A 24,432-nucleotide genomic window follows, 5' to 3' on the forward strand; every position below is an offset into this window, starting at 1 on the left:
ATAGCTGCAATGACCAGAAAGAGGCACTAAGGGGTGGGGAGGGTGAGTGTCTCTTCCCTGACAGGTGACCTCTGGAAGGGAAAACTGCCTTTGCCTTCAGCAGTACCTGGGTGTCCCTGTCTGTTACTGCTTCCACTTTTCTTAATAGTAAAAGAAATGGCTGTTAATTTTAAGTGCATTGAGACTTGTATTAGAAATGGTGTGTAGAAAAGTTGGGATGCTGTTGGGATAGTGAGATGAAAATAAGTTTTGGAATGTCTGTTATGTTTTCAGTCTGGTACTGATGTGTGTGTAGCCTGGGGCAGGCTGGCTTCTTTTTTTCTCATATGTAGCACAAATATAATTACTCTCTTACAAAGTATGCTATTTTAATCTTGGCTGTGTTCTCAGTGTCATGAAATTCATGTGATAATAATGTTCTAGAAACAATATATTAACTTTCCTTTTTAATGAAGAAAGCAGATGCTTTTAACGTACCATTTCTCTCTCCTCACAGATGGCTATTAAAAGCTTTGATAAAAGCAAATTAAAATCTGTTGGAATGCTGGAGCAGAGCACAGGCCAGGTGCCTGACTCGGGGTGCAGTGGTGAGTTAGTGGAGGATGCTGCCAGGAGCAGATTGCTGCAGCGCAGACACACGGTCAACGTGGTCAGCGTGGGCAGCGCCGGGGGCTCCTGCAGCCCTGCAGAGCCCGCGGTGCCACAGCCCCAGGACCAGCACAATTCAGCCTCACATCACTGAAGGCAGCACGGATCTGCAGCCCGCAGCTGAGCAAGCTGGTGGTGTGAATTTCAGAAGCCCTTCCCTGTGTGTTGCTGTCAGTGACATTCACACACCCCGGCTCAGAGCAGGCACAGGCTCTGCAGCACAGCTGGAATGTTCTGGCACCCTGGGGCCTGACTCCTCTGTTCATGCTGGAGGTGACCACACAGCCAGGTCATTACTGATCTCACTAACAGGGACACAACGAGATGAAGACAGCAAAACGACTTTCCTATTCTATTCAGCACTTGTTAAAAAGTTCTATGTAACAGTAAACCAAATGAAACCCTGTATTTTATTTTTCAGCTACCCACTTTGTTTTAAAAGTCTTTGAATAATTTTTGCATTTTCAGTTTTTATCACTACATTCAGAATATAAATATATTTGTATATATAAAAAGATATATTGGATAACAAGGTATTTATTGCCAGAGGTAATTGAAATGTCTCTATTTTTACTGTAATGTTACAAACCATTATAATATATATTTGTGTATATTTCAGTAGCTGGGCAAACAATAATCCATAACATCTCCTTTACTAATGTGAAGGGATGTAATCCTTTCTAATATCTCAGCAATGCTCCCCTGCACTGGAGCTGCAAGATCAAGTTCTTACAGAGGAGCCAAGATACTGGAGAAAAAGTGGAGAGCCCTTGTCAAAGCTGAACTTTGGACTCACTGTTCACAGCCTCATAAAAAAGCAGAAGCAAGCACAAGGTGCTTGCTTGTGTTTCATTGTAGCATGCATTTAAGTTGCTTTTCCCCTACTCTAAAGTAAGTAATGCAAAAATGCACAAATATTCACAATTCTGATCCTGGGCAACATCCACAGCCAAAACTGCTTCAGAGCCTGCTCTGGACTGCTTTAAAAAGGTGACATTGCCATTATGAAAGGTACCTCTCACATCAATGAGCACTGGCTGGAATAGGCCAAATCCTGCCCCGTTCCCAGGGGTGATCCCTGAAGAACTGAGAGCTGACAGGGAACTACCAAGTGGCTGCTTGGATTTGAACTTCATTTTCTACTGTTCGGTTAAGGGAGGACAAGCTGTAAATAGCACAAGCCAGGTTTTGCAGTGCAGTATTTTTTTATTCTTGGCTCATCACATCCAGCTTGCATTTTATTTGTATAGATAATTCTCTTTCTTTTAACTGTGGTATTAGTAAACTGCCAAAATACAAAGCTGGAAGATAGTGCTGGGTTTTTCAGATAACTTTTTAATCTAAGAGGTAAAATGTCAAATGACATTTGGATTTGAGGATAATGTGTTTATTTTTCTAATAATTTATGAGTTCATCTGATTTTCTGATGTGCCTTGGATTTGTGCCAAATGATGGGAAGAAAAAACTAGTAAAAGAACTCTTGCAAATGCTGGTTTCTTTGGGTGCTTTTGTCCAAGTATTGAGTCTATTACAGATTTTCTTGCTTGGTTTTGTAGGCATTTGAAGATCTTGCCTTGTGTTTATTACTCTTGAACTTTCCTTCCTCCTACATTTACAGATAACTTTATTAGGTTGTGTGGTTGTAGATTTATGCACAGATGTGTACAAAATAGAACTGTTAGTGAAACTGAGCATTTTCACATAACCTCCTTTTCTAGATCTACATTCCAATTAAAAAAAAAGTTCAGCTATTACAAGTCAAAAGGAAAGAGGTAAAACAGGTTTTTCCTTCTTGTGAAACTATAAAGATGACTCAGAGTAAGTCATTGGTTCTTACCTGTAGCACGAATAATCCAGATATTTAAGATCTAGTAGACTGTTATAGATCTGATTTCTAAATTACAGTGAGAATTTTGCTTGTGTTTCATTGTAGCATACATTTAATTAAATTTTTCTTCAGATTTCTCAAGCATATAGATAAAAAAATCAGTTCACCAAACTTTGGCTTCAGACTCAGTAAGGGTGGTAGGTCTGAAGAAATTTGGCACTCAGGGCATCACTACAGCTAAGACATCCTAATTACAAACACAGAGAAGCAAAATGCACAGTCTAAACCAAATGAAACAAAAATAACAAATGTTTCGTATCTTTAACCACATTCAGACAAGATGAAAAACACACCCACTAGTGCTCACTTGAAACAAGTTTATTCTGTTCCAAAAAACACTGCAGTTGGAATCCTACACGATCCTGTTAAATTATGTCTAAGGGGGTTGTGGTGGGAGAGTTTATCAGCACATTACAGTATTCATCCTACTGATTTCCATAACCATATTCTTGAATAAACGTACAGCACAAGTTCAGTTTCACTTTATGCATGCAGGAGTTACAGAGTTTAGGAAAAGGGTCTTTTTTTCCAGGTAAGAAACGCTCCAGCCATTTGATAAAAGTGGAGGTAGTTGTAAGATACAGGATACCAAGTGTCTGAACAGTGCTGTGTGTGACACAGTTAACTTGCTTTGTTTGAAAGCCCAGGAACTCACAAGGAACAGTTCAGCTCTTTGCTGGTAACACTTCTTTACAGACTGCCTGATAGGAATCCCCTGATCCAACACTATTTGGATACCTTCATTTTACATTTCCAGTAAGGACTTGAGAGCCGGTGGCTGGGTGGGCAGGCATCCTTCAGGGGCTCAGCAATCTCCTTTCTGACACTGCTGTGACAGAGTCTGGGCAGACTGAAACTCTGAGTGGCTGTTCCCTGGCTCACTTGTGTTTGCATCTCCAGTAACAGCAAGTTAAGTGTGTGCAGTGGCTGAAAGCAGAGCTTACAGTGAGGAAGGGGTAACAAAACATTCATGCTAATGAAGCCATGGGGAACCCCACACTGCTCAGGCCTCTTATACTACAAAACCTTAAGTTATAAAATCCCCCTTCTCAGATTTATTTTACAAGTTATTTGTTGGCCTTTTATAATAATAAAAAAAAAGTCAAGAAGCGTAAACATTTCCAGATCTTGCATTCTGCCTGCTAACAGCATTGTTCCAGGCTATTGTTTGGCAGCCTTACAGTAGTATTAATAGTCATCCTCTTCATCAGAATCCAACACTTTCCTTCTGTTGAACTAAAATGAAATACATAAAGTGAAGACTGAAGGGTCATGGTGAATGCAGGCTGGCACAAGCCTTTCCCAGTGCATGCACGTGGCACAGCACAGAGCTGGGCCAGGCTGGCCCCAGCAGCTGCAGGTGTGCAGGACTGCTCTGATGGAACCCCAGCACCCTCCAGGGCAGGGCAAGAGGTGCAAACACAAACTGCCACCCTGACCTGGTGCCACACGTGCAATTCTGCTGCTCTACTTTACACAACATTACATCTAGGAAAGAGAACTCACCTTCACTGTTGTTTTCTTTTCTGTTTGCTGACTCACTTTTTCAAGGATTTCTATCAAACCTTGTTCTGATACCTAGGAAAGTCAAACAAAATGTGGATAAACACACTCTGAGAGATGCTTTGTATCAAACAACTGAATCACAATTTCCTTTCTTACAAAAGATTTTTGGTGGAATTATATATAGTCTTTAGGAGCTATTTACAGTTAGTTTAATTTACATCTATTATAACCATCTTTTTTTTAGAGTGAATTTGGTTTAAAAATAAATATATGTGAGAAAGAATTAGGAAATATACTCACCTTTCCAGCTAGCTGTCCAAATCTTGCCATCTGTATAAGATAATTCTCTACTGCTTTTGCTTTGTCTGGTTTCACAAGTGCTAAATTGCTTACTGCAACAAAAACAGGCTCTGTTCATTTGGGTTTAGAACATTCTCCAACACCTTCATTAGTAACAAAGTGAGAAATGTCCCTAGGAAACAATTTTCATGCCAGGGTCATGAAATAAATTGAAAAAGGCATTTTCATTTATGCCAGGTACAAGACAGTTATATTTCTTAATTTTAAATATTTGCTCCTGATTAAACAACTCTGACTCTCCATATAATTCCTTCTATTAATTTAAATAAAAACCAAAACATAAACCTAATTCAGATCCTCATTAGCCTCTCCCTTCTAATCAGTGATATTGCCAACTGAAAAGCTGCAAGTTTTATCTTCTCAGCAAAACCATATTTTTCTAGTCTGGCCTCTGTACAACACACTTCTGAGGAGTCACTGAGATGAGTATTTTTTATTCGAAGTTACTTGGATACTCACATCTTGCACGAGCTGCTTGATCAAGAACTTGAGCTAAAATAGTATTTCTTATCTCTGCTTCCCTGTAAGGAAAAGTGAAGCACACATTAAAAGTGGGATTTCAAACACCTAAAATAACATGCACAGAACAGCAAACTTCAGAAGACTTTGGATTTGTGGAAGTGGCTTGAGGTCACTTCAAACCTTCCATCTTTTACAGCATTTCCTGTCCTGGGAATGTCCATTTCTTATGGACACTTCCCATTTCCCATTACTGAACTTACACAGCTGGCAACATCTTCCAAGAAACCAAGGTGGAGTTTCATACTTAGACCTTCTCACTGCTCATGATTACATTTTAAGAGACAAAAGCTGTGCTGCCCTTTAGATCCTGCATTTATCCATGTGGAATTCACCCCAAGGCAGTGCATGGTAGAACAGGCACAAGGAATTGTCCATGCAATTCCAAAACCAAAGCTCATTTATGTATTTAGAACTTTTCACTAAGTCCCCATGTATGTACAATATTTGATATAAGTATCTGCAAAGCTGGAGCTTTAGTTTATGAAACTTTAGTTAATACAGACTTGAACTGTGCAAAGTCAGCTCTTCAAACACTTGTTTACAATTTTGCCCTCAGCACAAATACTGAACCCTGTTCCCCCACTGAGCTTTGACAAAAATAATTTTGCTTCATCTCTTTAACTGGAATAGGTATCCCAGAAAAATCAAATCAAGTGGGAAAGGCCCCTGCCACTGCAATAACAGCCAAACCCAACCCAAACTCACCACAGACAAAAAGCACCAGTTTGGGAGGAGTTCTGCCAGCCTTCAAGACTTGGATCAGGAACTCCTACCAACCCTGAGGAGCCAAGGATTCTGCCCTCCAGAAGCAGGTGGCAGTGGGAGGGATGTCCCCAGAGCACCCGACTGTATCACTGCAGCTCAGGAGGTCACTGACTCAGACAAGGCCAAGGGAAAATGAGCTGCTGCTGCTTTCTCATCTGCCCTCCCAGCCCAGCAGGGCTCAGGCAGAATGGTCGTGGCACGGGAGCCACACCTGCACCAAACCTTTGGTCCATTTCAATTCCTTTGGGGGTGGTTTTCCCAGCAACTAAACAAATGTGGGGCAGCATTCCAAAGAAATTAAATACTTAAAAAAAAAAAAGTAAATGGTTAAAGAATTCAATAGTCTCATTTATACCTCTGCTTTGCTTCCTGTTGTGACGGGTCAGCGGAAGGATCCTGGAGGAGGAGATCAGAGCAAACATCACAATCCAGAATCACTCCACACAGGACAGAAAGTTAAAACATTCCAGCAGTGTGGATGGAAGATAAACCAGCTTGCTAAACCTGCCTGCCCATGGACGAGATCCTGGAAATGGGAATCTGCTGCCCTAGCAGATAAATGTGCTCTCCTCACAGCGCAGTCATGCCCACAGTGGGGTGAGCTGCTCCTGGGCTGTGCACAATTCCTGGGGCTGGGAAGGAAGCCCTCCCCTTAGCTCTAGGATAACAGGCTTCTCCAAAGCCCAGAAAACTGACAAAAGCATTATGGATCCATTAGAGGAAGTTAAGGATAAGGAAAGTGAAACCTAACACATTCTCAGCTTGGCAGCTGCAATCCCAGAATCACAGAATCATGGAGCATTCTGAGCTGGAAGAACCCACAAGGATCAGCAAGTCTAACTCCTGAAACCAATGAAAAGTTAATGAGGGGGGTTCTACAAGGGCTGGTTCCTGCATTAAACACCAATACACATGAAAAACAAAAGGGGGAAAACTTCCAAGCCACTATTACTGTAGTACCTACAGGCACATCTTCAAATTCAGGATCTGCCTGAATAAACTGAGGAAGAAAAGCTGGGCTGGGGTCATTTGAGTCTTCAACTTATTACTGGTGACTATTCAGAAACAAGTAACAAAAAACCAAAAAACCCCTAAACTTTCTATGGAATCAACACCTCAGATTTTAGAGGTAACAATTAAAGGTGTGAAAGCAGGATGGAAAACCACACAGAGGAAATGGGGCTGGCTGGAGGTAGAGCTCCTTCACAGGAACAAAACTGACACTTCATATAAATCCATACATGGATTGTGCCAGAGCGTGGTGTCCAACTCCTTGCAGTGGTGCCCAGCACAGGACAAGGAGCAATGGCCATAACTAAAACACAAGTTTCATTTCCACACGAGGATCAATTTCTTTCCATGGAGGGTGGCAGAGCACTGGAGCCGCTGCCCAGGGCGGGCGTGGAGTCTCTGGAGACATTCCAAACCCACCGGGACACGCTCCTGGGCCAGCTGCTCCAGGTGACCCTGCCCTGGCGAGAGGCTGGACTGGATGATTTCCAGAAGTTCATTCCAGCCCTAACGATTCTGTGATTCAGCTCTGAAAACAGATGCTGGAAAGGCGAGGAAGGCAATCCACGGAATAGTGAGTGACCGGGGGCGGGACCGCTGGTGTGCCGCAGCTCCCGGGGCAGGAGCGGCAGCAGGGGCGGCGGGGCCGGGGCTGTGCTCGGCGCCGCTCCCAGCAAAGCTCCGGCACGGCCGGGCCTGCTCCCGCTTCCCCCGGCCCCGGCACGCCTCTCCTCTTCCCTCCAGCCCCGAGAGCGCTTCGGGCGCAGGGCGGGCCGCTGCCTCGGCCCGTGCTCGGCCCTGATCCTCCCATTCCCTCAGCCCGTGCTCGGCCCGGATCTCGCCCGCTCCCTCACCCCGTGCTCGGCCCGGATCTCGCCCGCGCCCTCACCCCGTGCTCGGCCCCGATCTCGCCCGCGCCCTCACCCCGTGCTCGGCCCGGATCTCGCCCGCGCCCTCACCCCGTGCTCGGCCCGGATCTCGCCCGCGCCCTCACCCCGTGCTCGGCCCGGATCTCGCCCAGCCGCCGCTGCCGCAGCGCCTCCAGCTCCTCATCCGCCATGGCTGAGGCCGCCCGCGCCAGGCGCTGCCAATCCACCGCCGAGCGCTGCCCCCGCCCCGCCGCGCCAGGCCAGGCCAATCCACCGCCGATGCCCGAGCCTCCGGAGCAGGGCAGGGTCACCGGGGCAGGGGACACCGGGACGCGTCCGGGGGCGTTTGGGATGTGTCCAGAGAGGGGGACTGCACGTCTCTGTGGCAGCTCTGCCACCCGCAGTGTAAAGAAGTTCTTCCTCATACTAATGTGGAATGTGTGTTTTAGATGACCGGTATTGTTTCTCGCCGTGTCGCCGGGCACCACTGAACCGAGCCTGGCGCCGTGCTCTGGACATGCTGGTGTGGTCTGATGAGATCCCCCTCACCCTTCCCCAGGCACAGGTCTCGCAGTCCCTCCTCATCACAGAGATGCTCCAGACCCCTCCTGATCTTTGTGGTCTCTGCTGGACCCTCTCCAGCAGCTCCTTGCCTTTCCTGAGCTGCCCCTCTTTTGGGAAATGCCGCCGTGAGGAGCGGGACGGGAGTGGCCCGGAGTGCGCTGTGTGTGAGGGCACGGGACCGGCCCGGAGTGCGCTGTGTGTGAGGGCACGGCGGGACCGGAGTGCGCTGTGTGTGAGGGCACGGGACTGGAGTGCGCTGTGTGTGAGGGCAGGGGAACAGCCCGGAATGCGCTGTGTGTGAGGGCACGGGAGCGGCCCGGAATGCGCTGTGTGTGAGGGCACAGCGGGACCGGCCCGGAGTGCGCTGTGTGTGAGGGCACGGGAGCGGAGTGCGCTGTGTGTGAGGGCACGGGAGCGGAGTGCGCTGTGTGTGAGGGCACGGCGGGACCGGAGTGCGCTGTGTGTGAGGGCACAGCGGGACCGGAGTGCGCTGTGTGTGAGGGCACAGCGGGACGGACACGGTCCCGCCGGGCTGATGGAACACCGAGGCTCTGCCGTGTCCCTTTGTGCCAGTGACTGCTACGATGTCACCATGGACTGGTGGCCTGGGCTCTGAGTCTGCCACGGCCCCCTGATTTCCTCTACAAAGCAGCCGTGGGATCGTGCCACGGGAGCAGCAGGGAGTGGCGCTGCCCCAGCCCTGCTCTGCTTTTGGGGCTCCCCAAAAGTGCCTCCCTGTGCTGAGCCCCCGCTCCACAGTCCGGTCCACACTAAAAGACATCCTGACCTTCAGCCACGGCCCTGTCTCTAGAATCAAATAGAAAAAAAAAACCACACTCCCCCAAAAAGCTGACAAAGGTAATGGCCTTTATCAGACTGGGTACAAAGACACCTTAATAGCGTCAAAATAGCAATGCAAGTATTAGTGGCACTCTCATTTAATAGCTTCAATGTAACAGCTTCAATCACGTTGAAAAAGTTACTTTCACACCCCAAATTTCAGTCTTTATTGTTGGTCAGTCACACTTTTATTACAGGCTGGTAGGTTTTCCACTCGTATTTTTAGATTTCATTTAACCGAAGAAACAATCCCAAAAGCTGTTCCGCCAGGATGAACAAGCCACAGCTCCCTTAAAGCAGGGATAACAAAGATGTATTTACCAAATATTTCTGGTCTAGGTTTAAACTGTAACAAAATGTGTCAAGTGCTTATTTCTTTAACAACTCTGGCAGGGAATGCAGACAAAATTAGCGGAGGGGAGTTAATTTGTTTTGGATATTTCCATGTCGCACCCTCCAGATGGATCACAGGAGCCCATCCGTCCTGCCTGAAAAGCTCGCATCCATCCTCGTGTTCTGAGAAGCACGTCCAGACCGGTTGAAATTCGGGGCTATTTCGGGATTTTAGCGTTTTTAGCGCTTCAAAAGGAAGGATTTGGTTTGTCCTTCCCCGTGGGCAGCAGAGGGAGCCGTTGTTCTACACAACAGTATTCGGTGCTCATCGTTCAACCAGAAAACAAAACCAAAAATTGTTTGGGTTGTGGTTTTTTTGTTTCATTGGTTTTTTGGGTTTTTTTTTTTGGGGGGGGGGGGTTTTTTTTTTTTTGTTTGTTTTTGTTTTTGTTTTTGTTTTTTTGCCGCGCAGTATGTTCTCCCAGATGAAGCTTTAATCTATCTCGTACATCTCTGCTGCTGTAAATTCATGCTCCATTATACCACCATATGCTTGGCTTCGCTCAGAGAAAGCTGCAGTAATCCTAATGCTTCATCTCGCTTCATAGATATTTGTGTTGCGGCTTTCGCTGCATATTGTTTGCTCACACACTTAAAGGTTATGTCTTAATAAGTTGTTCTGGATGAGTTTATTAGCAGGGAGCTGGCAGTTGATGAGTTTTGTGTTTTGAGAAGGTGTTGCAGTTATTGGCAATTACAATATGAGGCTCAGGAAGCAAAAAGGGAGAGTTTGGTTCATTCAAGAAATCTGGAGGCAACAGTGTTTTAAGTTGTGGGTCATTCTTGGCTCGTCAGATGCCTGGTTTGTTTTTCAGCTACTCCCAGGTATAGATCATTTCCTCTGCAAACAGGGCAGCTCTAAATGCAAAAGCATAAAAGATGGACCAGGATTTTTCAGACTCAGTTGAGCTGTTTACACTGCTCAGAACCTTTAGTTGTGATGCAGAAATAGTGGATTCCTGAAAGTTCTAGACACTTCTGATATATCCACAGAATTCTGTGTACCATTTATATAGACGAAGGATGGTAAACAGAAGAGAGATGCTTTAAAAAGACTTTTTTCTATTTTTTAAACTTATATTCTGTATTATTTAGGAATGTAAATTTTAGCTGTCAAAAATGCTCAGTATGCATTGGTTTGCAAGTAATGATGCATTATGTGTACATTAGTAATTCAGCAGAGCTCTCAGGACTACTTGAGATATGTAAAAATCTCCAGGAGATCACTTTCAATAAGCAGGATCCTTCACAAGCCCTTTGAGACTCAATTTCAAACACTAGAGGGATTCAAGAAAAGCTGCTGATTTTTTCCCCAAGGTTTTAATCACTATCAATGGTGACTTTCTTTAAGTAATACTCACACTGACCTCGTAATCATCCTTGGAATGACACCATATTAGAGTCATAACAGAATGCATGAAAACACTCATGAACAAAACATCTCATCCCTCAGGCAGTTGTAAATACAGCAAAATATTGATGGTTATGACAACACTCTGCAAACTCTGTGTTTAGCACTTCTGCTTGGAAGATACACTGGAAATCCTTGCTTGATCAAATCATTGCTTCATGAAATTCTTGCTTAGTCATCTCTGACCTAAATTAAAATTTTAATAAAAATTAATCACAGAAACATTGCTATAAAAATTGGCAGACAATAAATATTGCAAGATTTTTCCACCTTACAGAAGCTGAAGATACTATAACAAAAGTAATATTTAAAAAAGAAAATTGAATTGTGTTTGATGAGAAAGAAATTAAGAAGAATTTACAGCAAGAGTAGAAACTACAATCTTCAATAATTAACAGTGATTTTAAAGCATCTAGTTAGTAATTATACAATAACATTGTGCCTGCTCCAAATCTTACCGAAGCCATAGAAGATTTCCCCTTTAATTTCCATTGTCCCATAAACAAACACACCCATGCAAACAGGGATTATTTGCAATGCAACATTCTGAATGGTGCCTCAGCAGTGGGCTCTAATAAACAAACAAACAAACAAACAAACAAACAAACAAATAAATGTGTCATGAGAATCATTGTGCCATGGCTTTGCAAAGAGCTGTATGCAATAACAGCAAAATACAGTGGAATGGATTTGGAAATGGAATGATCTCCATGTGTGAGGAGATCTCAGCTTGTAAAAGACAGGAGTGAGAAAAGGAAAAATACTACTCTGTACAGTTTTGTTGACAGACTTTTTAATTACATTTAGTTTCAAAGACTAAATAGCAAATGTTTTGTAGGAACATAATCCATATAGTGCCATCAAATGTGAGGAGCACATTCAGGTGTTTCCTCCTGCTCTATACACACACACATACATATATACACACACACACACATACATATATATATATACATAAAGTGGGGTACAGAAGCTGTGATTGTATCTTACAGATACAATCAACCTGCAAACTACTTGAGTTCATGTGTAATTTTCAGTCCTCTGAAGTAACTATACACACACATGTATTTATATGCATATTTCCTATTTTAGGATTGCTATCACTCATGGATTTGCTCTGCTACACAGGTGTGCTATTTTAACCTGGCTGAAGCTATTAATGGGATTTTTATTACTATATAGATATATGCTCTTACACCATCATTTTTTAAAAACACCTGTTTTGGGGTTTTTGTTGCATTATCAAGAAGTAGAACATGAAAGCCTTTGAGTTTTTTGGCTAAAATGTTCTACTTCAGGTAATTCATTCTCCTTCCTCATATTGTCCCATGGGAAGCAGCTGTGTGTAATGAGCCTGAGCACAGCAAGCCAGTGAAACAGGAACTCTGCATTATCAGCACATATACGAAGTGAGAATGGGCTGTGGCTTAAACCAGTTCCTGGTTTTCTTTAGGAATTGTGATATTTTTCTCTGACAATATTTACTGTATTGTTAAATTTCTACAGGGTTAAGGACTTAGTCATTTGTTTGCTGGTTTGGCTAATGAGGAATGTTGACTGTATTGTTTTATTGTCCCTTCTTAAAGACTTTTTTCCCATATTTCAGGTTCAGAGTAGGAATTAACTTGAATGGGACAAGTGTATTGACAGTTTAGAACCATTGCATTCAGCTGAGCAGGTTAAGCACTGCCTGTAAGAGATCAGGATTGTCCTTCCTTAGCTCTCCCTGCAGTGAACATTTCTTGTTCTGAAACATGTTCCCCAGCTCCCAAAAAAATCTGAACTATGAATTACGGGGAGCAGACAATTTAGAAAAATTCCTCTAAGTTAAAAGGAAAGCTGTTGCTGTTTCCAGTAGTATTGTATTACTTAATACAATTAGATACTCTCAGTTTTAAAGAAGTGTTCCTTTATGAGTTTTATAACTGTTGCTACACATAGATGTGGAAGTTTACCCTTGCCCACCAGAATTACTTTTGCTTTAAAAAAATCAAAACAATCTGAAATTAACCCTTCCATATTCTTTGAACTTCATAAATTTGTAGCATGGCTCTATTAAAAGATACTGCTGTGTAAAGAAGAGATGCACTAAGCCAGCAGTTCTCTCCTGGTAGTAACAGACATGAACTAGTGCTGGTTTTTACTTGTTTTTGGAAATGACACATGTATGGGATGCACTAGATTTATTTTTTTTTTCACTGTTAAGTATTTATTGCATTCCAACTATTAAATTTTGCTCTAGCCTATGGAAAGATGCCTACTTTAAATGGTCTGCAACATTATTGGTTCCAAACATTTATTTAGGAGCCCACGGAATAAAATTGATATTGAAGTTACCCACTTTATCTCACTGTTTCCCCTTTTGGCTGCTGTTTCACTGAGATGAAAAGAGAGAGGAATAAATGGGGGGCAGATTTCACAGAAAGGGGGGTGATTGAAAGACTAGAGCTGGGAGACGAAAGGTGAGACTGGGGTAAAAAGCAATGCTTGCTCATGTTTTACTTTTGTCATTTGCTTTGCTTAGGTCAAGGAGTGCTGAGAAGGCCTGGGCTGACCCTGTAGAGCTTTGGCTGTTCCACACCCCCGGGAGCTGTTCTAGGAGGGAGGAGTGGAGCAGGACAGAAGGGAATGTCTTAACTGCATTGTGAGAAAAGCAGGGATCTGCTGCTGGAGCCCGGCGTTACCTGCAGTTATTTCCAACAGAATTAAACGAGGTAAAATGACTGCCTTCAGCTTGGCTCACCACACTTCCATACCCAAGGCTGTGCTTACTGCTCTGCCTGGGGTTAGGGTAACACCTAAGGGTTAGGGTTAGGGTTAGGGTTCTGAAAACCACAACGCCCAGAGCTCCAGGCACACTGCAGCTGCAAAAGTAATATTTTGGGGAACAAACAAAACTGCCACAACATGGCTCCCTCCACAGCTTTCTGCTTGGCAATAGCCTTAGAACACATGAGTGATGTATCTTTCACAGAGGCATCATTCCTCACTGATTCCTTGGGTGTACAAACAATATTTTCTCTGTATCACCTTTATAGCTGCCATAAGCTTTGGTTTCCAAATTTCCAGCATTAACATGCTTAAGTATTTTTAACATGTAAGAGCACAAAATGTAAGTTAGATAATCAGAATATTAATTTAGGTTTGTATCACTGTTGAGCTTCTTTAATTTTCAAAGATGAAGGTGAGATAATGACTTTAAAGGTGGTTTCTGCCCTTGTTGGTAGTATATTAGTCTTTATCACTTACTAAACCAGAGCATTTCTCACAATAACTGTTCTGATTGACACCCTTGCTAATTGTGATGTACAGTAGAAGATATCTCAAATGAACCAGACACCAGTGCATTGTACCATTGCACTGTTTGGAGTTATTTAAACAAACGTTATTTTCAAAGGATTGTTTATAGAAACCTCTTGTAAGTACCCTTCTGTTAAATGTGCTAATGTGTGATACTTCAAACTTCGCTTCCTCCTACCTGGGAGCAAACCCCTCTCAAACCCAGGAGGTCTCTGTGGAGGAGGGTTGCACTGGGCACTGGATCGAGGTCAGTCCCTCTGTGGCTTTCAGAGCTACTGCCCTTGGCAGGTGTGGGCTCCCTGATTTTGTAGCAGTTGTCTGCTCCAGACCCTGGAAGCCTTCACATCCCAAGCCACAGGGCTGCAGTCCAGTGATGTCCTTCCCAGAACTGGGAATCTGGAAGGCCAGGTTTCCCAGCAGCCCTTTAGGCCAGATGCTGAGCAGCTCCCCAGAAGCCTGCCTGGCAGAATGGAATCAGATACATTTTCTTTGCCAAATCTGCACATTCTGACAATATAATTTGTTCTTCTGAGTCAAAAATAATTTGGGTTTCACACATAAATAAACATGATGACCAAAACAAAAGATACTGAAGTTATGGAGAATTGCACTTGTGAATAGGAAAGACAAGCAAGAATGAACGAGTTCTTTACGTTTATTGCAAGATACAAATAAGTGAAAGAAATTGGAATGAGATTTACTAAGATTTAGTGTTTGGCATATGTATTTGTTATATTTTATGTATTGAATGTGAAAACAGCAGTCTGCTTCTCACAGATATTTTATTAAGGCAGTATGGGGATGGAACGCAGTCTTGTGAAAAATGAGCATTTAGAGAACAGGGTAAAGTCATGTAAAAATCATTATTTTAAATTTTTTTTTAATATTTTTTCTGTGTTAATCACAAGTAAAAAAATCATCATGTAAAGACTTAGGGGCTTAAGAAAAGATTTTCAAACTGTTTAGGGACATTATTAATGGTGTGTTTTTACTGGTAAGCAGTAAGGCACCAGCCAGAGAAAACAGAGTATACCTTTAGAGTGTGATTAGAGTGACAATTGACTGGGACTGTCTTGTCTGATTTCAACCCACCTCAGGTATCCCTTTTTAATGTGGTGCTAGAGCTGATTTAATGTGATTATAAGTCATGTAGGAGGTGTTGCCAGCTGTATATGTATGTCCATTTAGGTACATTATTGTAATTAAAACATTTCCTCTAACCTTAGACTTGTATATAGCACACCATGCTTAACAGCAGAAAGGGTCTTCCAGCTGGTTGAAATAAACTGGAAAGTAATTGTTATGAATTAATGAAAGATACTGAAAAAGTCACTAGCTTTTCCCTTTTGGAGGAAGAATTCTGCTTTTAGCATGACAGAAGGTGTTTCTTGCACTCATTTCAGCACTAGATTCCAAGAAAAATTTGTGACTTATAGAGAGAAAGCTGCATAAAGAACTAGCAAGGATTACACAACAACAGCTGTACTTCTGAATAATTTAGGTTTAATTTGCAAAATTATACAGGAAAGGATTATCACTTGTACTTGCATTTGAGAAAATGGAGCTACAAGTGTTGTTATAAAAAGTGGCAATGTACAAACCATCTCAAATCACACAGGGGCTGTTGTGTCACTCTGGGCTGGATCCTGCAGAGCTGCTTGCCAAGACACTTGCAGAATCCTGACTGGGGAGTAAATAGTGTAGGAAGAGCTTCCTTTGGTGGATATGCAGCAGAGCAGAGCCCTTCCTGAAGGTTTAGACTTGTGCTTGAGAGGAATGTCTGGCAGGTGCACCTGGTGACACACACAACATCTTGTTCTGGAGGGGTCAATTAATTCTGTTATGATTATATATTTACAGTTATTTATAGTAAAAGACCTTAGGGGACTTCCAGCCCCTTTCTTCTCCTGGAAAGCCAGCTATTGAGTATGTGGCAGTCAAGAGCACTCACTGCTTCAGGCATATTTGCCTTTTGATCAAAAGCAAAGTTGATTGTCCCACTTTTCCAAAGCCATCCTGCTATTCAGCTACAAGGTATATGTAAACCAGGAAGAATGTCTTGTTCTTCTCTCCTGCCTCAATATTGACTCTGCAGTCCCATAAGGTTAAGGCAAGATTTTCCTCAGAATGTTTCCTGCTCATATTTCAGAGGAATTCTGATTTGTAAACTGCAAATTCTTATCAAATGCTTATCATGATGTTTCTGTAAAGAAATAATATTTATATATAAATCACTAAGTTACAAGCTGTTACAATTCAACAATTTCCAAACATGAATTCATAACGTTGGCATAGATTATGATTTTGTCTTGGCCTTGCCATCACCTGGTCACACAGATGAATCTCAGTAAGCAGCAGGTGGGTTTAGCCTGATGCTGTGTGTCACCAGGAGAGATCTGTGGTCATGTCAGGTTTCTGGAAATGATGCTCATCTGCACTACAGGCTTGCAAGAATCTGTGCAGCCTGTGAGCCTGGGCAGGAGATTTACTCTCAGGTATGTAGGTGTACCCTGAGGGTTGTAAATCCTGGATTTTACAGAGAGAAAAGAGGGAAAATTCAAGTTACTGTAATAAAAGATGCACACATGTAATTCAAAGCAAGACCAAAATATTTCTTGATTTAATGCAAGAAATGGTGCATCTTATAAATCCAAATGTAGGGGTAATTTGGACACGAACACTGGCCCTTTTCCCTGGGAAAAAAAAAGTCACCAGGCCAGGTTCCTGATGTCAGTTTGCAGGAGGCACTTGGCACTGTCAAACCAGCCACTCTTGCCTGTGGTGGCACCTTGCATCTGGGAAATGAAAGTTTTTGTAAATGGGAGGATGGTCTGGAACACTCAGAGTACCCCGATGGGACTGCAGTGTTATTCAACAGTCAGGAAAAGGAAGCAAATGATGTGTAAAGTTTATTATATTCTAGAATAAAAGTTTTTGTAAGTGGGAGGATGGTCTGGAATATTCAGAGTACTCGGATGGGACTGCAAAGAGTGTTGTTCAACAGTCAGGAAAAGGAAGCAAATGATACAATTCGAAGCAAGACCAAAATATTTCTTGCTTTAATGCAAGAAATGGTGCATCTTACAAATCCAAATGTAGAGGTAATTTGGGCACGAACACCGGCCCTTTTCCCTGGGAAATAAAAGTCACCAGGCCAGGTTCCTGATGTCAGTTTGCAGGAGGCACTTGGCACTGTCAAACCAGCCACTCTTGCCTGTGGTGGCACCTTGTGTCTGGGAAATAAAAGTTTTTGTAAGTGGGAGGATGGTCTGGAATATTCAGAGTACTCGGATGGGACTGCAAAGAGTGTTGTTCAACAGTCAGGAAAAGGAAGCAAATGATGTGTAAAGTTTATTATATTCTAGATCTCAGCAAATTTGTGAAGTAGAAGACCTGAGGAGCTGGTACTGTAAAGCCACCGTGGTCAGGATTTCTGGAGGTGGGCTGAAGTCAGAAGGATTGTGACTACACAATATCCAGGGCACCAATTCAGGTTCCCACTGATTTGCAGAGTTGGTAATAGGATTAGAGAGTCTCAAGTATTTCTCTATGATTGCCATAGGGCAGTGAGCTATAAAACAACATACTTTTATTTTTTTTATAAACAATGGTGTAAGCTCTCTATTTTTTTCCTAAAAAACCTTGTGCAATCTCCCAGTTTCCTGTCTACATGCGGATTAGGATAATGTAGGTTGAGTTCTGCATTTGAAATAACGAATAAGGCTCATTTTTAGTCTGTTAAAACCACATATGTGTTTAAATTACTTATCTGTTGAGAAAGACCTTGCAAAATATAGTACTGTTCCTTGTATGTTTTTACAGAGGTAAATCCTAGTGGATGCAGAAAACAGACCTCACTAAAATGCTCTTACAAAATCTTTTGATCAAAATTTGATTAAATACTAATTGTAGATTCCTTGTAGTAGCCTACCAGTTAGAAAAGTCTTGGAAAAGTCCTTTTATCTTGAAGCCGTGTAAATCTTTGTGACCAAATTATGTGTTCTTCCTATCCCATTCCATTCTTTATTGCCTTTGTTCCGTACACATCCACAAATGTAAAATTTTCTATTTTAAGGCCAAAAAAGAGCCCCCACAAAAGCAGTGAAGATAACATCCCATGTAGGAGGGTGCTTTTATAGAGACATTTCAGTGTGAGGCAGAAGTGGAGAGATTGCGTGAAGCTGATTATTTATTTCTCCTTAATTGCTTGCAGAATGAAATGGAGAAGGTCAGTCCCTGTTGAGCACTTGGATTTTTCATTCTGAGTCTTCCACAGGCTTCCTACTTGATCCTGGACTGCCAATTCCCCAAAAAGACAACCAGTTTCTCCAAAAGGCTTACAGGGAAGCACAATTTTGAGTCCATGAACTTTTTCACAGTCTTGGGTGGTGTACATAAGGGAAATGCACTGTTTTATGAGAAATGTAAACATTAATCAGTCTCATGAAATTTGAGTAATGTGACCAATAGAGTATCTTTTATTATTTTGCTGTTCTTTAATCTCAGAATGCTTCTTAATCTTAAATGATTCATGTACTACATAAACACAGCCAATTCCCATTTTATATTGTTTTGGACTTTATTCTTGAAAGCACTGATCTGTTTTGAAGAGGAATTGCATAATCTAGTAACTTTTTCTACAACATCCCTGATTTATGTAGTCATAACATGGTGAAATTTAGTTTTATTGGGTTTTTAGTTTTACTCCAAAAAATCCAAACAGGCAAATAAATGTTGGATTATATTTCTCTCTGTTTATCACCAGAAACATTCTTTAGTCAAGCTACATTTCATCAAGAATTTTTTTACCTTCACGAATAAGGGAGCTGATTAATTGTGACTAAAGATGTGACTTTAGGTCAGTGACAGCGCTCAAGTACAAGCTGAGAGCAAAACTGGCATTTTAGAATAGGTAGCTGTCAAGAAATCAACAATTAAATGTTTTCAGGGGACACCGGAGTGCTGGGAGAGCCTGCTTGACATGTGACAGACCGCAGGACATCACCTGTGCACCGATGCCCGCGGCGCGTAGGGGAACAACTCGGCTGCCGGAGGAGGAAAAGAGCGGGGTAGGTTTTCACAGCAGCGGGATCACTTGGGCAGCTCGCCAGCGGGGACATCCCGCAGCAGGCGCACGGGACGGTTCGCTCCGAGCGCGCTCGGACCGGGGGAAGGCAGGGCGGGGGCGGGAGCGGCCCGGCGTGCCCCGGCCCCTCCCCGCCCGCCCACTGCGGGGAGCGGCGGGCAGGGCCGGGCAGCGCCCGCAGCCGCCGCCGCTCGCAGCCGGCATGGGCCCCCGCGGAGCCGGCTGCCTGCTGCTCTGCTGGGCTCTGGCCGCCGTCCGCGCCGCCCCGCGCAGGACACCCTCGTTCGACGGGCACGTCGCGGAGAACCGGCCGGCGGGCACGCGGGTGCGCGGGCTCAGCATCCCCCTGACGCGGCTGGGGCCCGAGCCTTGGTGCGCCAAGGTGCAGGGGCGCCGCTGGCACCTGCAGCTGCTGGGCGAGGGACACTCGCACTTCCAGGTGTCGCTGGACGCGCGCACGGCCCGCGTGTGGCTGCGCACCCGCCGCCCGCTGGACCGCGAGGCGCGGGCGCTCTACTCGCTCCGCCTGGCGCTGTGCTGCAAGCGCTGCGCGCCCCAGGGCGCCGCGCCCGCGGAGCTGGCCGCGCTCACCGTGCGCGTCCTGGACGACAACGACAACGCGCCGCGCTTCGTGGGGCCCGGCTCCGCGCAGCTCCGCGTGGAGGAGACGCTGGCGCTCAAGTCACAGGTGTGGCAGGCGCGGGCCGAGGACGCGGACGCGGGCGCCAACGCGGAGCTGCGCTACTTCGCCCTCCCGCGAAGCGCGCACTTCTTCGTGGTGCCGCGCAGCGGACGCGTGGTGCTGGTGAGCTCCCTGCTCCACCTGCGCGCTCCCATCCCGCTGCGCCTCTACGCGCGGGACCGCGGCCGGCCCGCGCTGCTCAGCGAGCCCCTGGAGCTGGAGGTGCTGCCGCAGCCCAAGCGCCTCCCGCCGCCGCCGCCCCTGCCCGAGGACGCCCGGCCGGGCACCCGCCTGGCCAGCCTGGCCCCTGCGCGCTTCCCCTCCGCCTGGTTCGAGCTGCTGTCGCCGCCCGTCGAGGAGTCGCCGGTGAGCGTGGAGCGAGAGAGCGGCGAGGTGACGCTGCGCGCGGGCCTGGACAGGGAGGCGGTGGCCACCTGGGAGCTCGTCGTCCGCGTCCAGGAGCGCCGAGGTGGGTGTTCGGCAGTCTTAGACGAAGTAGCGGTCTTGTCCCACCAGGGAGTCCGAGGAGTTTGTCTCCAGGTGACTGGAGACAAAGCACCTAAAGGTGGTTTAGCATCAGGTGTCATATGCAGTGTTGAGGAATGTAGTTTTGGTCCTTTAGATCTGTAAACTATTAGTATTAAAATCACTTGAAGTGACAAGAGGCACTATGCAGTTTTGGAAAAGTGGACCGTACATCTGTGTGAAAATGCTTGGAGCAGGAAGGTGTTCAGCAGAATTTAAGTGTTTCACTGGTTAGAATTCTTGGCTGTTAGTGAGTGGTTGAGGCACAGCACAGGTGTTTGCTAATAAAATATTCTCTGTAGTGCTCATCCTGTAAGTGCCAAATTTGAAGCATGCAGCTGAAGCCATTGAGTTTTGAGTCATTATTAAAGTTGAGTGTGTTTGACTCACAAGCATGATGTGGAGCTTTGCAGAACTGGAACTCCTGTGTTTAGGTAGCTATTCTTTTAAAAAAATATCTCAGGAGTTAATGTACACCATTAAAATGGCATGTCTGTGCTTAAATTGTCATTTTTCACAAGCTCTTACTCAAGCTAAATACAATTGCTAATTTCGTTTGCTGATTACACGTATTGGTTTTAAAATTCTCTTTTGCTTTAATTTTTGATGTTGGTTAATACTTTTCACCTATGAAAATACAGGTTAGTTTAAGCATACTTTTAATTTATGAATGGTGGATATCTCTACCCATTCACCATGTTGCTTTTTTAATTTTTATGTTACTTGTGATTGTAACAAGGTTGCAGATTGCCCAGAATGAGTGTTCCGGAGAAAATCTTACCAGAAGACATGAGTCGCTTGGCCTGATTTCATCTTGGAAAGGTTCAGGAAGGCTGTGGCATGATGAGACTTTGAGTGGCTGTGGAAGCGATAACTGCTCAGGGTGATTTCCCTGAGCCACAGAGCAGCGCAGGCGGGAGAGATGAAAAGCTTCCCACGCGATTCCTCTCCCTTATCTCGGCCGCTGCTGGCTGAGGGGCAGCCCACAGGAGTGAGAGGCAGATTATTCCTCGGTGTCTGCGCAGTCCCTGGGGCTGCCCGCGGGGCTCTAATTAGCGCGGAGGCTTTCGGTGACACGGCTGCTTCCCCCTGCGGAGCAAGGCTACCCCAGCAGCTCCTTGCGCTCGGGTCCTGGGGAGCAGCTCTCAGATCCTCCCGCCGCTCTCTCGGGGGTTTTGTCGTGCCTGTCGCTGTCGCGTGTTGGTGTCAGCCACTTGCACTGGCTTTGTGCTGTGTCCCAGCCTGAGCTTTGGCTGCAGACCAGGGGCTTGACAGACCAATTTCCAAAACACAGCAGTTTGTGTGTCCTACTCCCGCTAGTCAGTCTTGAGCAAGGCTGCCTGCCGAGGGGAATGTCATTGCTCCGAGGCAGTGACAGAAGCCATCGGGTCAATCCCAGTGTGCTGCTGGGATGTTCACCACTCTGTCATGTAGCTCAAGTTCCAGCCCTTTGCTGGTGTCAGTTCCCTCTGTCAGGGTCAAGAAGATGTTGTTAGACAAGTCGTAGCTAACCTTGCCCCGGGTTACTGCTGGTCTCACCTTTGTGATCGTTTTTCCCTTACCTAGTCTGAATATAGAAGTCTGAGATTGCCTGGAACAAAGTTTGTCATTCTGTCATGCCCGAGATTTCACTTCCAGGGCAATTCTTACTAATGGAGTTTAAAAAAATCTGAAACAAGTTTTAACTTAATTTCAGAGATTTTTTTTTTACCATCATGTAGTTTCATTAAGTAGTTTGGAGCATTTTCCACTAGCCTAATGTATTACTGCTGGTAGTATGTAGTATAAGAGAATAATCTCTAAGAAATATCTAGGACTAGTTCTGACTCTGAGATAAGGTATGCAGCAATTAATTGTGGACAGTCCAAATGCCATACTTTAGGGAGTGATGATTTTAAATTTCTTGGTTTAAAGGAGACCAAATTCAAAACACATCTTAATGCTATTGTTTTCATCAGTTAAAGGTTAATAATGACTTGGTACTTTTAAAACTCTTTGAAGTTGCAGAATGCTTTCATAGTCCTTTTGTAGGAGTTAAAATACATTTAACATTATACTTTGAAACAGATTTAGAAAGTTCTGTCTCTCTGCTTACTCACAGTCCAAACTGCAGTAATCTGAAAAAAGAAAAACAAAAGGAAGGGATAGGAGAAAGATGCCTAGCATAACTATGTCTTTTACTTAGTCTGACATAGTTGCAGAATATTGCAAAGCCTCCAGCTGAAAGCAAAGTATTTACCGAAGTGAACTTTCAGGATGAAATAAAATGTGGAGTTGGCTACACTGAATTTTGTTGTGAATAAAAGTGCAAGTTCAGGTTCTTTCTCCAGTTTATTTACTTTGCTTTTAACATTTGTGATCACTTATTTTACATTACACAAAACCATAAGCATTTCAGTAGCTGTGGGTTTCTAGTATTAGAGCTTATGGTATCAGGTGTCTATTTATTTTCAAGTGGTATAAAGTTGTATTAATTTCTTCAATAGTTTTTTTTTTCCACTTTCCACTCTTCTTGCTGCCTGGTAACTGTGAACTGAAATAAACCAATAATTCTGTCATGATGCTCTTCTTCAACCCAGGCAATGATGTTGAGGATAAGACAAGATGTTTAAATACTTTAGCATATAAAGTCTACCCTCTTTTCTTTTATATTTTCAGTGTAGTTTATTGTGATTCATTTGTAAAGTGCACTTCATTACTTACAGCAGTAAAAAGTGCTTAAAAGCATTGTGCCAGAAATGATCCTAATGCATCTCTGGGCACAATAACTAGTTTTGTGTGGGGTCTTTTATATATATATATATATATAATTTTTTTTTTGTCTGATGGACCATTTTCAAATTAGTAGCAAGAAGATGGATATATGGTAATGAAGCAACATTGAGCAGTTTATTCCTAGGTTGTGACAGCCTCCACTCTTTAGCTCATAAATGGGACTGTGTAGATGTTCTTTGCCCAAATTCAGTTTTCCTCAAGTGGCATGCAACAGGCTGCATGTTTGTTTATTTTTCCCCTTTAGCTTAATGAGAATTTTGAATATTTTCCTGTTTACTTCCTCTCAATTCTGTTGTGGATAATCAGCACAGCAGTGTGTGCAGGGCTGGGGTTCCAGCAGCAACCAGACCTTTAGCATCTCAATATCCAGACATTTCCCACATGTTGATGACAAGGAAGGGTTTTGTCTCTCGGAGTTGTATTTTGTTGAAGGTGTGAGTTAAGGGAGCTCACTCCACTTGGCCTGGCAAGTACCTACCAGTGTCACACACTCACTCATCACTGCCTGGAGTATTTCTTGGCAGACCACAGCCTTTGTGCTGGTGTATGTTTACCCATGTCAGGGGTAGATTTGAGGGGTCTTTGCAGTATAAAGAACTTTTCAGCATTCAGGGTAGAGATTTTTGGCAAAGCTGCAGTTGAGCTCTAAGATTGTGGTAGTGATGTGCACAAATCACTAATTATTATCATTACCAGAGCATTACATGCTGTGGTTGCTTTGTGACCAAACACATTTTGCTTATCAATGTAATGGTTTTATTTTAATGTCGATGCCCAAAAATTTTTTTTAATCCTTTGAAATAACAATTTGGTCTGTTTTACTGCTACAGTAAAATTAACTGCAGTCTGTAGAGAAAATACTATGTTGCTAGTTCTGTTTATTCATTGTGTATCTCTCTGAGGTTTTTTATACTTTGTAGACTTAGTTTTATCATACTTTTTGTTTTCTGGAGGCAGTAATAAGTCACTAGAAAGTAGCAACAGAAAAATCTAAAAATCTGGACTTTTTTTTTTTTTTAATGGAATGGATTCTCCTGTGCCTGTGGAGGAGTTCCAGGGCCTGGACAAGAGGGGACATAGTGCCTTGGTTGGTATTTCAGCTTCAGGTGAGCTCTTATCCAACCTGCACTTGAACACTGCCAGGCTGGGATCATCCATAACCTCCCTGAGACGCCTGTTCTGGTCTCTCACCACCACATTAAAAGATTTCTTCCTAACATCCTAACCTAAATTTCCCCCCTTCCAGTTTGTACCCATGACTCCTTTTCTTGTCACTGCAATTCCAGA

The 24,432-nt window shown here is 44.0% G+C and overlaps 3 protein-coding genes across 8 annotated transcripts in view; 2 read left to right on the forward strand and 1 right to left on the reverse strand.

Annotated features, from left to right (window-relative positions):
• The window catches only part of ANKRD27 (ankyrin repeat domain 27), a 54,971-nt gene extending 52,836 nt beyond the window's left edge, over positions 1-2,135 (forward strand). For all 6 annotated transcript variants that reach the window (XM_039696305.1, XM_039696342.1, XM_039696298.1 and 3 more), the window contains exon 29: positions 497-2,135. In XM_039696305.1, coding sequence (XP_039552239.1) covers positions 497-742 — 246 coding nt within the window. In that variant the 3' untranslated portion in view covers positions 743-2,135. The remainder of the gene's footprint in view (positions 1-496) is intronic.
• A 698-nt stretch (positions 2,136-2,833) lies between these two features.
• PDCD5 (programmed cell death 5) lies at positions 2,834-7,813 on the reverse strand. Its single transcript, XM_039696370.1, has 6 exons — positions 7,695-7,813; positions 6,045-6,085; positions 4,862-4,923; positions 4,343-4,434; positions 4,043-4,114; positions 2,834-3,772 (listed from the first exon to the last, which is right to left on the reverse strand). The coding sequence occupies exons 1-6, from the start codon at positions 7,758-7,760 to the stop codon at positions 3,725-3,727; spliced, it is 381 nt and encodes a 126-aa protein (XP_039552304.1). The 5' UTR covers positions 7,761-7,813; the 3' UTR covers positions 2,834-3,724.
• Positions 7,814-19,365: 11,552 nt separating this feature from the next.
• The window catches only part of LOC120496207 (neural-cadherin-like), a 60,280-nt gene continuing 55,213 nt past the window's right edge, over positions 19,366-24,432 (forward strand). Inside the window, exon 1 of the mRNA XM_039696438.1 lies at positions 19,366-20,314. Within this exon, the coding sequence (XP_039552372.1) occupies positions 19,366-20,314 (949 nt within the window). The remainder of the gene's footprint in view (positions 20,315-24,432) is intronic.

Source organism: Passer montanus, unplaced genomic scaffold, assembly GCF_014805655.1.
Source record: "Passer montanus isolate IOZ18808 unplaced genomic scaffold, ASM1480565v1 scaffold113, whole genome shotgun sequence".
In the NCBI taxonomy this organism is placed as follows: domain Eukaryota; kingdom Metazoa; phylum Chordata; class Aves; order Passeriformes; family Passeridae; genus Passer; species Passer montanus.